The sequence below is a fragment of the Lissotriton vulgaris genome, chromosome 7 (genome assembly GCF_964263255.1).
Source record: "Lissotriton vulgaris chromosome 7, aLisVul1.2, whole genome shotgun sequence".
NCBI classification, from domain to species: Eukaryota; Metazoa; Chordata; class Amphibia; order Caudata; family Salamandridae; genus Lissotriton; species Lissotriton vulgaris.
In genome coordinates, this window is record NC_141695.1 from 770,364,314 (window position 1) to 770,382,116 (window position 17,803).

General features: G+C 40.1%; 1 protein-coding gene across 2 annotated transcripts in view; it reads left to right on the forward strand.

Annotated features, from left to right (window-relative positions):
- KIF19 (kinesin family member 19) overlaps window positions 1–17,803 on the forward strand; it is a 347,663-nt gene that overhangs the window by 309,752 nt on the left and 20,108 nt on the right. For both annotated transcript variants that reach the window (XM_086930997.1, XM_086930998.1), the window contains exons 14-15: window positions 11,556–11,677; window positions 12,882–13,051. In XM_086930997.1, coding sequence (XP_086787123.1) covers window positions 11,556–11,677; window positions 12,882–13,051 — 292 coding nt within the window. The remainder of the gene's footprint in view (window positions 1–11,555; window positions 11,678–12,881; window positions 13,052–17,803) is intronic.

Genomic DNA, 17,803 nt, shown 5'->3' on the forward strand with positions numbered 1-17,803 from the left:
CTGGAGTCTGCCGAGGGCAAGATTCAGACATTACGAAGGGAAGGTAATACAGTCAAAGAGAGGGTTGAGTCCCTCGAAAATTTCTCTAGAAGAAATAATCTGAGGCTCCTAAAAATACCGGAGGGGAAAGAAGGAGGAGACTTAAAGAACTTTGTCGCAACCATATTAAAAGACTCTCTAAATCTGGACGAACCCTTGCTCGAGATAGAAACAGATATTCAGAGGGTATACCGGGATCCGTTCCGCCTTAAACCGGGTAGAGATAAACCAAGAAAGATCCTGGTGAATTTCTTGACATATTCTCTGAAAGAGAAGATTTTGACCTCAGCCTTGAAAGCCAAGACTTTGAAAGCCTTAGATTTCTCTTTTGAAGTGAGATCAGACCTATCCAAAACCACACTGGATAGGCAGTGGGAACTAGGTCAATGGATGGAAAAGTTCAGAAGCCTAGGAGCTACCGTTCAAATGAGATTTCCTGCCTTTCTTAGGGTAATGTACAATAATAAAATGCACAATTGAAGCTGACGAGTTACTTGTCACTATCAGTGAACACGCAAACCCTCCGGATCACATGTGAAAATTTCTGTAAAAAATAAAGATGATAAAAAATAAAAGAGTAATCTGTAAAATGAGTCAAGGAAGAAAAGGAAAAAAAATAATAATAAGGTGAGAAAATAAAAAGAACAAGAAAAAAAAAAAAAGGGAAAGATAATGGTAAAAAAAAAAAAAAAACGGGGACATAATGTGGGAATATAAATAATAGAGGTTAGAAAAAGGAAAGGGAAAAAGGGAAAAGAGAAAAGAAAGGGGTGCAAAGGGAAAAGAATAAAGGGAAAGAAAAGGGGAAAAAAAAGGAAAGTAAAGTAAGGAGCATAAACACAAAACTATGAACACTTGGGTGAGGATACACAACTTCGCTATCAAAACATAGGAAAACTAAATAGTAGTGGGTGATAAATAAACAAATGTTTATCAACTTGGGAATCTCACTATAGATTTTAAACCCCCAGCATACTTATTCACAAAAAGTCTAAGGTACTAGGCCGTAATGGAGCCTACTCTCAATTCCCATACTATTGCCTAAATCCATCCTTGGCCACCTGAGTATCTTCAATAGTAACAATATGTTATAAAATAACTACTAAATAAGGGACTTAAAAAAAGGCTTTATGAACCACCACCGCTTATATCTTAAGCATAATGACCAATAAGATAGATATTAGGGCATGGAGCAGGAACACGTCAGAGACGACAAGCTGGCAATACATCATGCCAGAGTAAGTTGGGGGGGGGGTTTCCAGGGGAGGGAGGGGTGGGAAGGGAAAGGCAAAATATAAAAGTCCTCATAACCCGAATTTTAAAAACATGAAGAATATGGATCCAACAGTGTTTCAACGCGGCTGTTTAGCTAAAATAGAAAAAGATATAGTGAATAACATGCATTCTTGCAAAAAAAGTATCAGAGATGAGGGTTGGAAAATTCTGTTAAATATCAATGTCAGATACTAAATTCCTATCCTGGAACGTAAATGGTCTGCGTGTTAGGGCTAGGAGAAATAGAATCTTACAATACCTACGAGATTCACCCGCGCAGATCATTGCGATCCAGGAAACACATTTGAATAAACAGGAGATCACAGATACACTTAAAAAGCTCAAATGGGTTGATAAATTTATAACTACGGACCATAATACTAGTATTCGTGGCACTGCCATCATTTTTAAAAAAGCAGCAAGGGCCCAGATCACGAGTTGGAAAACAGATGCGAGCAGCAGATGGTTGATAGTCAATGCTCAATTACACTCGAAGGATGTTACCATTATCAGCTACTATGGACCCAACCAGGACGACCCTTCTTACTTAAACATCCTGCAGAATCATTTGATTACCTGTTCTGATCCCATAATATGGGTTGGAGATTTCAACCTTGTCCTAGATCCAAAACTAGACAAATCTCCTACTTCTAGAGCTGTTGCCCATAGTAATATGAGGGATACACTGCTTAGATGTATGTCGAATCTTGGCCTAATAGATCTATGGAGACAAAGGGCTGGTAATGCCATGGGAGTTTCTTACCATAACTACAAATACAAACATAAATCACGAATTGACTATGCCCCATTCAGTCTCACCATTAAAGATCAGGTTAAAAGCATAACATACCTGCCTCTACATCTGTCAGATCATTCTGCTATTTTCTTCTCTGTAAAATTAGAGCAGAAATCCACTCACCCATCTTGGTCTTTTGACCGAACAATTCTATTAGAGGAAGAGGAGAAAGATTATCTGACGCAGGAAACTGCCTCCTTTTTAGAGCAAAATGTAGGCTCTACCTCTTTGGTCATTGTATGGGAAACTTGGAAGGCCTTCATCAGGGGCTGCATTACAGGGAGGGCCTCATACAGGAGAAAGAAATATGAAGAGGCAATTCGACATATAGAGCAAGAATTGATTCATTTAGAATCATCAGATCAGCTCCCCTCAGACAATCAAGAAGAGAAAACAGAATTAAAAGCCAAGCTAGACACACTACTGCAGGAGAGGATAAATAAATGATGACAGGCAAGCAAACTTGCCCACTTCGAATATGGCGAATCTGCAAGAAAATTGCTGGCCTGGAAAATTAAAGCTGACCAGTCTAGAAATTTCATTAAAGAAGTGAGGGTCGCTGGAGAAGCCAATAGTAGGTCAACAGATATGGCCATAGGGGAAGCCTTTAGTGAGTTCTTCCAGAATATATACACAGAGGAACTTGATGTTAATTTAGATGAAAGGAACGAATGGCTGAATAATATAATTCTCCCGGGACTGGAAAGTTCCCAAACTGAAAATATAGATAAAGATATAACGGAATTAGAAGTCTCTAACACCATCAAGCAATTATCACAGGGCAAAGCCGCGGGACCAGACGGTCTCCCAGGAGAATTATATAGGGTACTTAATTCTACTCTTACCCCAGTCCTTACGAACCTTTTTAATTACATCATGATTAGAGGGCAGGCACCACCAAGTTCCTGGGGGGAAGCCAATATAGCTTTAATATTAAAATCAGGCAAGGACCCAGTCGAATGTGGATCATATCGCCCAATCTCGCTTCTCAATAATGATTACAAGATTTTTACCTCAATTTTGGCTGCGAGATTGGGAAGCGAGATTGGGTCGATCATCCACCCTGACCAAAAGGGGTTTATCAGAGGCCGGCAACTGGCCGACTTAACTTATGATTTGGTGGGAGCCACGGACATCGCCTCAACTTTCGGTCTACTCCTGGCCATCATGACCCTCGACGCCACAAAAGCGTTCGACAGGGTAAATTGGGCATACTTAAATTTAATAATGAATAAATTCCATCTGGGACCCAAATTTTGTAGGGCCATAGGCTTACTATATAATAACCCTAGAGCATCCCTACTAATAAATGGTACACGAACAACTCCTTTTAAAATTAGCCGAGGAACAAGGCAGGGTTGCCCCTTATCCCCCCTTCTCTTTAATTTGTATGTAGAACAGTTTGCACAGTCTATTAGGGAGGATATCAACATTCCACACTTTACTTTCTCGGGCTGGGAAACGAAGATCGGCCTCTATGCCGATGATATACTCATTTATACAACTGATCCTGCGTTGGCATTCCCCATAATTATTAAAAAAGCGGAGAATTTCGGGAAATTCTCGGGATACGAAATGAATGCAGGGAAAACGGAAATTATGGTTTGGAATATTCAAAATCTTCAACTCCCGGTAAAATCCTCAATGAGGTACCTGGGAATTACAATAACTAAAGATCTAGAACACTTGGCCCAAAACAACTTAGCCCGTATCTCCCGAGAATCCCAAATTTTGATGAAAGCTTGGTCTTTCCTCCCGCTTACCATATACGGGAGAACTAGCTTGATAAAAATGAGTATTCTCCCGAAATTTACTTTTATCTTTAATTCCATCCCGTTAGTCTTTGATACCAAACAGCTTGCAAAATGTCAGCAAAATATTAATTCATTTATTTGGGGATATAAATCCAGCAGATTAGCTTGGAAAAAATTGAGAAGGAGAAGAGAAAAAGGGCGGCTTGCATTGCCGGGCCTGGAATATTACGCATGGGCATTTCATCTGTCCCATTCCAGGATGTTACTTAAGATCCCCTGGGAAAATGCAAATGGGCTTATGTACAAGGCAATGCTATTGGGCTCGGACCTTCCAGTGAAAGGCTTTCTCTTCAAGTTCGGCCACCAGAAGTTTAAAAAAAAAAATTAGATTAAAGACATTCTTGAGTAGTTTAAAAGAATGGTCTCAAATAAAATCTAAGGCCGGGATAGGATACTTATCTGAACATGCCCCGATATGGGACTTACCTGGACTAGCATCACAAGAAGCCAACACAGCCAAAAGAGTCCTACTAGACGCAGGAATCACAAAGTGGGGCGATTTGCTGGTGGAAAGATCAATCATTGACTGGGATATTTTCAAGCTTAAGGTAACTTCATCACTCTCTTGGATAGTATACCTACAAATAGGAAGTTGGATTCGGACTCAAATTAAGAAGAAAGGAATGATGGGAGAGGAGAGTCCTTTAGAAAATATCCTAGTTGAAAGACCGGCGGGAAAAAAGGAAGTTGCACTCTTCTACCTGCACATCATAGAGGATGGAGAGCGAGATTTCAACCTCCCGGAAAAACTTTGGGGTGCGGAGGGAGAACCACATGTGGAGGACATTTGGGAGGAATCTTTTACCCTCCTCTATAAAATCACTAAGCCAGCATGGCTGAGGCGCAACCATTTCTTCACACTTCACAGAGCGTATTACTCTCCTAAACGGCTGTCGAAATTTCAATCCGGGAAGTGCTGCTGTAAATGCTCTTTACCAGCAGCCTCAGATCTTCATATGTTTTGTGAGTGTCCGAACATTGCCACCTTCTGGCACGAAGTCAGAACAACACTTGAATCTATTCTTGGAGTATCTATTCCGTTTTCATGGTCTTTAATCATTTTCGGGTTAAACGACAACATCAAGGGATTAGAGAGAGATTTTTTGTTTTATGCCATTTTACTGGCTAGAAGAGAAATCTGCAAAAATTGGGTTAACATAAATCCCCCAACACATGCAGAGTGGCTGTCTTCATTATATGTAACATCAAAGCTGGACTTATTGAGAACATGTAGCCCTCGATCTCTTAGATTTTGGGACCTCTTGATTGATTGGAGAAGGGACAGTTAGCCAACCCGGGGTTATTTTTTTTTTTTTTTTTTTTTCCCCGGGTCCGATGATTAGGCCTAAAATCTCTCTGTCCAAAAGGGAGGTACCGTACAGCTACTGGACAACTGGCCGAACTGGTCCGGAGGGGGTACGTCCGTCCAAGCTCTGCTGGCGACATTGGGACTGACTCTCTGGGCACCTGGAGCTTAGTATTGGGCTTCTAGGTGCTACGGGGGGGGGGTCGGTCCTTGTGTCTGTGCGGACTGGAGCACAGTTGGATCGACTTTATGGCTAATGAGGACAAAAAAAAAAAAAAAAAAAAAAGAAGCCTCCTAGTGCTTTGCCAAGTTGGTGCATCTGACACAATACAATCTTCTGGTTAATTCACATTGTAGATGTAGTGCAAAAGTAGTGTTGTAATGCAACCTCAACAACAGCACAATAAGTTCACTCCAGGACAACAGATCCATGATATTTATAATTCAATTCTAGTGCCCCTTTGAAACGCCCTTACACAAGTGCCAGCAATGACTGTGATTTCTGTACCTGCAATCTGTTAGGTCTTTTGCCAGCTTTGAACATTTCTTCCTTTCTGTCTGCACTACTTGCATCCTCATCATCGCATTCCTCACGCCTCCTCTCCCAGTTCCATAAGTAACCATTTCAGAACCTGGAGGGCGAAATATGTATTCTGACGCCTGTTCCCTATTACTGGGCTGATGGTTGCATCCATTGTCTCACTACCAAATAGATTGTCTGTTTTACCTTGAGGGATTTGAGCTTTCTACAGCATATTATTCAAATTAATGTGGAGGAGGTGTTCAGTCCATAATTGCAGGCAACTCATCAACCATAATCACAGAATGAGGAGCCTGGAATGACCACAGCTCCCACCTATGCCCGTCATGCCCCACGTTGATCAGACAGGAGCAGAATCTTTTCCCTGAAAGAACTTTTCCTACTATGATGAAACATATATGATACACCTGCACCCTAAATTTAAGAAGAGGGACTGGTTGAAATACTTGTTTTTCCTGCTCCATGTTAAGATTGGATCAGTGACTAAATATCGAGGGACACAATATCGAGTCTCCAGAATATAGAAGCAAAAATATCGAGGGACATATTATCTAATACCTATCTACAAACAGGTAAGTACCAAAGTATCAAGTACCAAATATCGTTGTTAAAAATATAGGTAACTAAAATATTGATTTTTTTTTAAAAAAATATAGGAAACTAAATTATAGATTTTTTGGAATATATTAAAACGAATATAAAAGTAATTAGATAATAACCACAAATAAATAAAACATAGTTAAAATAATGTAAAAAAGCTTAATATTTAAAAATAATAAATGCCATGTAAAAAAAATTAATTATTTTTTTATATATATATTAACTTAATAATATGAAAAAAGTATTAATATTCTTAATGATAAAATATTTAAAACATTATTAGAAATATATTTACATATATATATATATATATATATATATATATATATATATATATATATAAACATATTATATACATTTAAAAAGAAATAATATGCAATAATGTAAAAAATAATATTAATATTTTTTATTCAAAATAATATTTTACACTACATTAAATGGAACTATAATAAAAATGTTGCATAGCGTAGTGAATAAAAATAGTATTCAAACTACAACAAGTGCAAAAGTATAGAATATGTTGGATAGCGGGTGAGTACAAATTACTATTCCCACTCCAGTGAGTGCAACAGTAGGGAAAGCATTGGATAGCGGGAGGACTAAAATTACTATTCCCACTCCAGAGAATGGAACAGTAGGGAAAGCGTTGGATAGAGGGCGGGTAAAAATTACTATTCCCTCTCCAGTAAGTGCAACAGTAGGGTAAGGGTTGGATAGCGTAGGGGTAAAACTTACTATTCCCACTCCAGTGAGTGCAACAGTAGGGAAAGCGTTGGATAGCTTATGGGTAAAAATTACTATTCCTACTCCAGAGAGTACAACAGTAGGGAACGTGTTGGATAGTGGGAGGGTAAAAATTACTATCCCCACTCCAGTAAGTGCAACATTAGGGTAAGTGTTGGCTAGCATAGATGCAAAAATTACTATTCCCACTCCAGAGAGTGTAACAGTAGGGAGAGCGTTGGATAGCATAGGGGTAAAAATTACTATTCCCGTTTGAGAGAGTGCAACAGTAGGGAAAGCGTTGGATAGCGGGAGGGTAAAAATTACTATTCCCACTCCAGTGAGTGCAACAGTAGGGTAAGTTTTGGATAGCGTAGGGGAAAAATTACTATTCCCACTCCAGACAGTGCAACAGTAGGGAAAGCGTTGGATAGCGTAGGGGTAAAAATTACTATTACCACTCCAGTGAGTGAAACAGTAGGGAAAGTGTTGGATAGCGTAGGGGTAAAAGTTACTATTCCCATTCCAGAGAGTGCAACAGTAGGGAAAGTGTTGGATAGCATAGAGGAATAATTTAGTAGACCCAGTCCTACAATTTAATTAAAATTAATTAAAAATGTATTATTTAAATTCAATTTACCTCCCACTATTTTCCACCATAAAAGTCACCTCTAATAGTCTAAAGTATTAATGAATTAACATTTAATTACTTAGGTAATCACAGTTAACACAAAAATAATTAGTATTATACATAGTATATAAGTATAAAATAACTTTGATGAACTATTATATAAATATTAATAAAAATGTATTTTCAATTAATTTAATACACAACATACTCCCCTATAAACACTCAACACACTCCTCAAAAAATGAACATTATTAACATATTAATACATTAATTCTTAATAATTAATATTTAAATAATTACTTAATACAAATGTACACAATTTATATAATTATCAATTAAATTAAACATTTTATTAATAACATTTAAAATATGAAATAATAAATTAATTGACTTAATTACAAATATTAATTATTTACCATAAAATTATTAATTAATAATTATTATTTTTTAATTGAAATTTAATTACTTCCCACCCTATTCTCCTATAAACCCACAACCTGCTACGGAACTAATATACGCAAACATTAATTACCAATATTAATTATTAACCATAAAATTATTAATTAATAATGTTTTTTTTAAATTTAAATTACTTCCCACCCTATTCTCCTATAAACCCACAACCCGCTACGGAACTAATATACACAAAAATTAATTAATATAATTCATTATCTTAACAAAATTGTAACATACATTAAAAAAATATTATGTACTTTTAACACATATACTAACATATAATACAATTTTTAAAAAATCGATATAATGACATTCTATATAATGACATTCGATAGAATGACATTCGATATTACTTACTTATATGTCAATATTATTTCCAACTATATTATGTCTATTCTATATTCTGACCTCTCGATATTTTAGATTCGATATTGTGTCCATTCGATATTTTTAATTCTATAGTTTGGGTGTTTACTGTTAAGATTAGGCGTTAGACTCTCAATTTTCATTTCAGACACTGTAAAGTAAGGACTAGCTTTGATAGCCTGAAGTTACCAACCTTCCGTGAGAATTCCTTTTCACCTTTTAAATCCGGAATTTTCCATGTGATCAGATATTTTAAGTTAGGGATTGGTAGGTAGTTTCACAGACTTTTGATTTCATGTTCTGTGATGTCACGAAGAAAGAAAAGTACAAAGCAATATTCCACAACTCAAGTTAAATATTCTGGCTCTTTGATATTTTCTCTAGTCACTAAATTGATGCATTAGTGATCTATATTAATCCCATACTAGTTATGTTCCTTCTCCGCAAGTCAGGAGCCCTCATTCAAAGAAACTCTGCTAGTTAGCAATAGATTGCTGGTGGACCATCCAAACCAACCAGAGGACCCAATGACCTGATGTTACTCTGTCCCATTTGAGTAATCTCTGAATCCAAAAGTAACAATTACTTATTTTCCCACCTGGGAGTTTCCTTCCAGGCGTGTATTTGTAAATCAGTTCACGCACTATCCAGAGCTCTGCATTATTGGCATGCAGGATCTCTAGACCAGAAGACGCCATCCTCCTTCATTGGAAACCATGGTTCCCACACCACTTTCTTCCTCCCCATCTGGCTCTCAAGATCGTGGTCAGTTTTTGCTGCAGTTCACTTGGCTCACAATTCTACTTGTTTTAATTTGAATAAACTAACATTTGTTCTCACATCTAATAAATAGGATGGTGATTCTTTTTTTCACATTCCTCTCAAAGAGGACCTCCCATTAGAGAGATGGCCAGATTCTTCATCCTACTTCTCAAGTGCTGATTTTGAGTACCTGGAATGTTTAATTTTACTTTTGAAGCTTTTTGACAAAAACCTTAAACTAATCCAGATATCTAGAAAAGACATCACCACGAAACGGAACCATGATAAAGTATGTGGCTCCGGGTATGCCACTGGCACATAGACAGTGATATTAATCTCTCATTCCATGTTGATTTTGTTATGCTTGTCTTTCAGCCCTTTACTCACAGAAGAAGTATGAGGATTTGGCAAATATAGGAGTGATTACTATTTTTTACAGAGATAAGGCGCTCAAGGAATGTCTTGGTGTCTTCCCTCTTAATAAAAAACTTCCTCTTGTTTGAAAACTCATCATGGTTTCAGAGACGTAAGCTCCTGAGCCATTTAAGCTCATAGCCTCTTCTGACATTAGCTAAGCTATCTTGAAAATGTAAGGGCATATTCATCAATTAGTCATGCAACACAATGCAGGAAGGCAATGTCCTGCACTGCATTGTGTGACAGAGAGAGAAAAGAAGTGTGCCAAATCTACGAAGATATGACGCATTCCTGCTCTCTCCCTGCGCTGCACACTGAACGCTGCCTATCTCCAACGCAGGCAGCCGTATGCCATGGTACATATGTGCCTGTGTTACAGGCAAGATTGTTTTTGCGTGTGAAGGGAAAACGTCCTGCACAAAAACAATACTTTGAGGCATTTTCCTCTTTCTACATCTGCTGCAGAATACAAGACATCTAGAAAGAGCAAAAACCGAGGAGTAATAAGGATATTGCTCCTCATTACACCTTTGTTGGGAAAGTATGCCATTTTGATGCAACACCATGTTTACCAACCTTCGTAAATCTGGGATTGCATCAACAGTCATAGGTGGATGCAAGGGAACGCCCATGTAACCCCTTACCCATGCAGAGTAATGCAAGGAATCATTTTGCACTATCCCGTATTACTCTTGACTTACTGAGCCATGCAGAGCCATGCAATGTGTCTTTGTGTGGCTAAGTAAATCCCACGAAGGGCCTTGTGTTGCCGTGCATCACCTTGCATGACACAAGGGCAATGTAAGCCCTTTATAAATATGGGCTAATTTTATAGTTGTTATCACTTGCAGCCAAAGAATCCTTCAGCTGCAGGGAACCCCGCATAGAAGCCTTAATGCTGTGTATTAAACACCCATTTCACGAGCTTTCACGTTGAGATAAATAAGTTTAAGGAGTTTCCTAAGTAAACTTCTGTGTTTCACATATTTATGAATCCTGCTCCCAGGCAAGGCACAAGAGCTCTCTATTCACTGTGACATAATGTATTTCATCATGAAAAGCCATTTCCATCACATCCACCTCCCTCAGAAAGACCTTCGTACTCATGCAGAAAGAACAGATTTGCTTTTATTGATTTTCAGTGTCATGTCCCAATGAATGCAATCTGTAGATCCTCCTTTAGGGCTACTCCCCGTGCTCTTCACAAGCACGACTTCTTGCTTGCTAGAATTGGAGCGTTTTCATAGTTTGGTCAAGCCAGGTTGAACAACTATTTCAACTGGATTGAGTCCAGACTTCATCTTCTTGCACATTCGGAATTTTGTTGCTTCATAATCTTCACAATACAGGCCTGAAGGGCTTGGATACATCAATAAGTGAAAGTTATTCACCTTAGAAACGTATCTTCTTTAACTATACAGCCCCTCTCTTTTACAAATCCCCCACTCTGCCTTTTGCTATGAACTATCCTCTTTCCTGCACTTCGAAGAGGAGAGAGCTTACCAGAATCATGACAGGGACAATGGGGCAGCGCCTGCTAACAGGCGAGGCCTTCTACTCTCGGGCTTCTGTGCTTTCTTTCTCTCCTCTTATAGTGCTAAGTTCCCTGCTCCAGAAGTCCAATAGCAACAAGCCCCCAAGTATGACAGGTGGAGCCATAGAAACAAACACAGTTTCACAATGAGTCATTTATAGATTTTGTAAATACAATTTGGTCTGCTTTTAGAGAGTGAAATATGCTATTATTTTCCAAATTTGGATCCACTGCCTTTTCCAGCAAGATGGACAGTCTCTGAGTATCTGACCATGTTTGGCAATCTTCCATGTAGATCACAATCTGGCTGTGCCACACCACCTGGAGATGCTGTATGATATCTACCTGCGGGAGCTTGAAGATGGCAGCCTTGACCGAATCACCATCATCAATCGAGTCGCCATCACAGCTCTGAAGGTACTATTTATTTTCTGTATCGGAAGCACATGCCCTGAATTAATATGCCAAAGGTGCTCTCAGAGGCTGCCGAACCTATTGGGTGATCAGTAGATTTCCCATCGGTCCAGTGACTCTGAGAGGCCCAACGTCAGCAATGACGTGTCTGATTCCCACAGCTAGAGTTCTGTAATCCAAGCCCTAATTGGTTATCACATTTTTACCACACACTCTCAGTGTTTTTTTTTCTCCCAAACCAGGAAAAAGCATTAGTCTAAACGCAGCATTTTTTATGAAGTTTCATGAAGCTAAAATGGAGCTCCTAGTAATGAAAGAGCTAACGATGAAGAGGCGGCACTGTCTTGAGCGGTGATACGCTGAGATTCGAGTTATCTGTGATGTTCTGGAAGGAGATCTGGGATCTACAGCACTGTTTGCCACCAGAATCAGAGAAGGTGGCAGGGTGCAAAGTTAATGCACCCTAAACAGTTGCTTTTTTTTGGCCATCGATGTAAACCACGACAAATCGTGTGTTCTCCAAATTTTAGGAATAGAGCCACAAGAGCTGGTCATTGTGGGTGGCAGGGGGTTAACCTAGCAGTTGTAATGGAAGTTGTCAGGCAGAATGGCCTGACACATGCTAAAGTAAAATGTGCATTTCTAACTGTTGTGTTACAGGATATCCACAGTGAAAAACTCCGGCTGCCCTTCTGTTAAAGAACAGATGCCTTAAAAAGCACATGGCTTTCAATTGTCCATCTGTTAGATGTATGAGAAGTTAATCATGTTTCAGCATAAATGTTTACACTTATTGACATCACTCTTTAGGGGTGCCCCTCCTAAATTGCTCATATTTAAAGGGGTATCTCCATTCCAAGACAGAGCTGCTCATATCCCTCATTAGAAAGCTCTCCTAGGAAGGACATTTTTCAGTAAGCCGAGCATGTCCCTGAAGAAAAGTTAGTTTTACAATTGAGGCAGACTTTTATATATAGCATGCATTGAATAAAGTTTGTAATATGGCACTAGAAGTGTCTCTTTTAAAAGAAAGAAGCAATTTCCTAAACTGCTGATAGAAGTACCTCAGGAGAGCTGTTCTTGCATGAACATTAATGTAACCTAGAGCATGTGTTGGCCTGGATTGAATGTATTTTGTAAAGGGTAACTTGCATTGTTAAACCATCCAACATGTAAGATAAAATGCCCCATTTATGCCGCCCAACAGGACAGCCAGAATTCGCTCCCACGGATTGTGCAGGTAACAGCTGGAGAGAGCGGGCAGGAATTAGACTCTGATCAAGAGAGCGTGCAGACCTATGGCTCAGAAAATCAGCCACCACCCCGGAGGGAGGGACGGAGGAACACTTTGCCACCTTTGATGCCCGATGCTGAGAGGTGAGTCTCAGGATGCTGGGGGAGAGCTTCACTGGCCACGCAGATGAGCTCAGATTGGGGAGGTTCATGAGGAGGCAGTGCCGGCCTAAACGTAGACCTGGACATTTTATAGCAAGCCACTCTGAAGGCCTAACTTGGCTGGGGCAGACTCAGTCACAGATCAGGCAATTTCTAATGAAACGGTGATTGGGTCTTTTCAACATTTGTTTTCACTTAAGCTCTCAGGCTCCTATTTCACACCTTAGTTAGTGTCTCCCTCATTCTACTCCTCCACCACACCCTCATCTATTTATCTTCTTAGTCGTTTACAGGGGTACACTTATAACACAGAAATTTGATGTTTTTTTTTAATGGGAGAAATCAATTTGGCTTGTAGTGGATGCTCTTTTTGAAATGTGTGAGGACATGCTGGTGGTGCAGATGAGGCACACAGGGAATGGGGCACTTTGGAATCTTGAAAGTTTGGTTGTAAACTGAGCAGTGGTAGTGCTGGTTGGGCAAAGCTGGGTTGTATAAAGAACAGGCTTACATAGTGTCAATGGGTTGGATCAATTCTTCACCATATGCTGATCATTTAAACATATTTATGCTGGCAGTGTTTGTATTTTTCACGAAGACTATATCTTGATTGGGTGAAATCTTTTGAGCGTTGACATGAATTGTTTTGATATAGCCCCATCAAATATATGCTACAGTAGGGTCTTGAGTGTAGGGGAAAATCTTTGGATCCTTTTCGGGCTGGAACCAGACAATACAGACTCCCCAATCTCACGAACACTGGAATGGATGTGCCACACTAATTGATCATCCAAAGGTCATCTCGGACCAGCTGGGGTGCGAAGCCATTATGGAACATCGGTGGTTCTCTCCCTCGTGGTGACCTCCACACATGCTTCAAATACCTAAGCCTAGCTCAATGTCTTTATTTCACAGGCCTGCTCTTCCTCACATTTGGCTGTTCTGCTATCTCTTTCTAGGAAAGGTTTCAGATGCATGGCCTCTTGCAGATCCAAAACCTTGTGCATGCTTCGAGGGTTACAACAACAACCGGGGCCTTGTTCCTGGTAGACCTCTGTCTGTGACTGGAAAGTCTCCCTCAGAAGAATAAGGGAAGTGCAAGCGACTTACGGGGCCTGCAAGTAAGCTGGCGATGCCCCAAACACAGGCTCGTGCCACGTTCTTTGTTGGCATTACAGGATAATAGAAGTTATGTTGGTAGTTACTGCAAGAACGCAAACCAGTCTCTAACCTAATTTCAAAGACGCATCCTATTTTTGGTATTTGGAATTCTTCTTTCCATGGAGCTTTGCAAGGCAAGGCTTCAGTTCTCAAAGCTAAAAAATATAGCAGGGAACCTGGTGTATAGATGGATGTTTCTAATACAGGGCTGGAGCTGCTCTCTCATCTGAATAAAAACTTAGCAGCCATTTTCTTCCAAGACACTATAATTTGAGCAATTATGACAGAATGCTTGATTACTGTTTGGGGACATACGATGTTCCAGTTTTCTTTTTTTTAAATACACTTTATTTACCAAACAGATTGTAGGTACTTGTGTTGGTGAGTTGCACAATAGGGAAGAATTCCAGCCATGTGCAATGAAGTTTTCTTTGTAAGATTCTGATGTGGAACTCAAGATGTCCATTGGCCAGGTTCAAGTCTTGGAACTACTGATTGACACTATTTGGGTTCATTATCTTTTTGAAGAATGATCCACCTGGAATCTCCAGCAATGTAATGAAAGCTGTAGATTTAATGGTTTCTTGGAGGGAGGCAGCTAATAAATATCTATTAGCATGACCTATTGTGAGGCTCTAAAGTTAACAGATTTCAGTCAGCTTTGAATGTTTTGATTTGTCTTTTTTATTGTAACAGGACTGGAATTTTTTCACTTGCCATTACATCTTCATGTCAGGGATCAGGGGAATTTAAGGAAAAGGTAATTTATTATAGGTCATACAAGTTCATGTTCCTAGTGATGATAGACATCAACAAGTAATGTGTCTTCAGGCAAGAAAAGGGCCAGGCTTCTGCCACCACCAAATATCTAGAGAAGTCTCATAAACTTTAAGTTTTGCCAGGGACACGATCTAGGTGAAGGTGATGGCTTTTAAATTGTGAGGGTATTTTCAAGAGCCAAAATGTTCCTCTACCTTTCCACCGTTTTCCATTACCTTAAAATGATGGTTCTGCTTAGGCTCATGATAATCCATCCTGGAAACGGACTTGGTGAACCAAGCCCTCGCAGAGTCTATTGACCTGAAGCAACCTACTTATCTGTTGTTCAAAGAAGTTAACCAACAAGGAAGCCTCAACAAAAGTCTGAGAAAATTTACAGGGATCCTATCGAGGTTCTGCACGACAAAAATTGATCTGCAGACTGACTTGTACATCGCTTCTGCATATTTCCCCTCACTCCCAGAGAGAAACTGAAATCTGAAGCTGTTGATCTTGTCCCTGAGGCATGTTATAGGATTACCACATGCCACTGAGTTGCTCCATGTGGCTACTGGTGTGAGACGGCACTACAAAACAAGCATTTGCAATGCAATCAGTCTTGCCTTTGGGGCCTTATAAGTATTTAGCCTTGCAGCATATTGTCTGCAGCTGGGGGCCAGTAGTGGTTCCACTGGGTTGCGGGGTAGGGAAACTGTGTCTCCAGTCGAGAACCACCTGTTTGAAAAATGCCAAATATTGACAGATTAGTTAGGTTAATAACATAATAATGCTCAAAAATTAAGTGAAGGGGGTGTTAGCGCCATATCTGAATGAGACATTCAACAATGTGGGGGTCGATGCCAGAGAATGGCAGGAGCCTGAAGGACGAGCCGCAGAGGCGTGCGCTTTGAATAGCAGCAGGGTTTGAATGCACACCGGCATGTACATTTTGGCCGATGGTGCATTGAGATAAAGAAAGAGGTAGGCACAGAAGATAAAGAAAGGACTAGGCACTGGAGCACTGGTAATGGCAGAGTGCGAATGAGTGCAACAGGCAGCCATATTGGTAGATGGGAACAGTATACCAGCCCAGCCAACAGGTTAACAAAAGCAGTAAGGAAAAGTGAAATCAATTAAACCAGTTGCAATAATAAAGTACTAGGCGACTGCAGCCTGTAGCCCAGAAGATCAATCAATCAATCAATCAATCAATCAATCAATCAATAATCTTATAAAGTGTGACTACTCATCCGTGAGTGTCAAGGTTCTGAGACATTGTTTCCAGGCTTTTATCTGTCGAAACAGAGATTAATGATGCTGTAAAAAGATGGTCTTCAAACCAGAATGCATCAGGGCCATAAAAGAGAGCAATATTTGACTGTTTAATTAGAAAGTTTCCTGCTTGTGGGAGTGCTGCCACAATACCATGTAATTTGCAAGCAAACGTTTTACTTCCCTGCAACAAATCGGGCTGGGTTTTAAATGCCTTATGCTTTATGCATACACCTTCCCCCCCTTTTTTATAAACTTGTATAGCTGCTGTCTATCTGTTATAAGTTTGACCTTCTCTTAAGAGCGATCCAATTATGTACAAAATACAGACATAGCCGTCACTGTTAACATACCATTGCATCTAGTTAATGGCCACCTAGGAGCTGTGTTGCAGGCTCTACAACTGGTGCTATTTTTCAATCTAATATCCTGTGTATTTGCAGCTGCTAAGTGTATTTTAATGAAATGAAACACAATCTGTGCATGCCGAGGCAATTAAGTGCACACACAGTGAGGTTGAGGGCAGCAGCACAAGGAATAGTAACTCCATTGTAAGTACACAGTGTAGCTTGCTCACAAAGCAAGTGCCCCCCATGGCAGCCTGAAATACTCAGAAGGCTCATTGTAAGCGTTACTGTACTGCGGAATATCATAGTAGAAACCGCAGTTTCTTGGGGAATATTCAAGTTTTAGGAGTAACACAAAGCAACTCAAATGGATGAGAGGTGTTGCTTGCAGAGTTGGTGAAATGATTGTTAGAAGAAGATCCCTTCATCAACATCCTGGCCCCATGCTCATCTTCACAGATTCTTTAGGGTACATGACTGTGTGCTCCCCTGACACGGCTCCAGCTGTCATGTATGTGCCTATGTAGGCTCTTGCTGATAAGCTTTTTTATTCCTCTCTGGAATCCCAACCATCCTCAGCCCTGCTCCACCACTGCGAAGCTGTTCCATCTGCCCCTGGAGAGAAGTAGTTGTCGAAGTAGTGCAGAGTACAGAAGGGGCAGAGAACAACCCTCCAGTGTGCAATATAACTTCATGCAATTTTCCGAGCACAAGCACCAATGGCTCTTCAGTGCTCTGTGCACAATCACCCAAAACACTTATCTAATATTACCTTGAGGTGTGCACTGGGATGTGCTCAAACCTCCCAGGGTGTGTCCCGACAGGCACCTCCAGATCAAAGCTATGACCATCTTAATATTGTAAAGCCTATGGTGAATGGCAACATATTGCGCATCCTCCTCCACTCCGGCAGACTCAGGCTGGTTCACACAGGTATGGAGGAAGGGGTGTGATGCCCGCAAGAAGCCTCGCATACGCAGAGAGGTGCTGTGTCTGAATAAATAAAAATACGTGACCATGGGAAAGCTTTCTTCAGTAGTTGGGTGTGAATGCGTTGGGGAATTTAAATGGCGTCAGATGAGCGCTTTCACATGCAAACGCATAACATCCAGAGCTGGCGACTCCGCCAAGCCGAGATAAGATGAAGAAGTACTAACCGAGCAGCGATGTTGAAGGTGTGGTGGGGCGGGCAAGC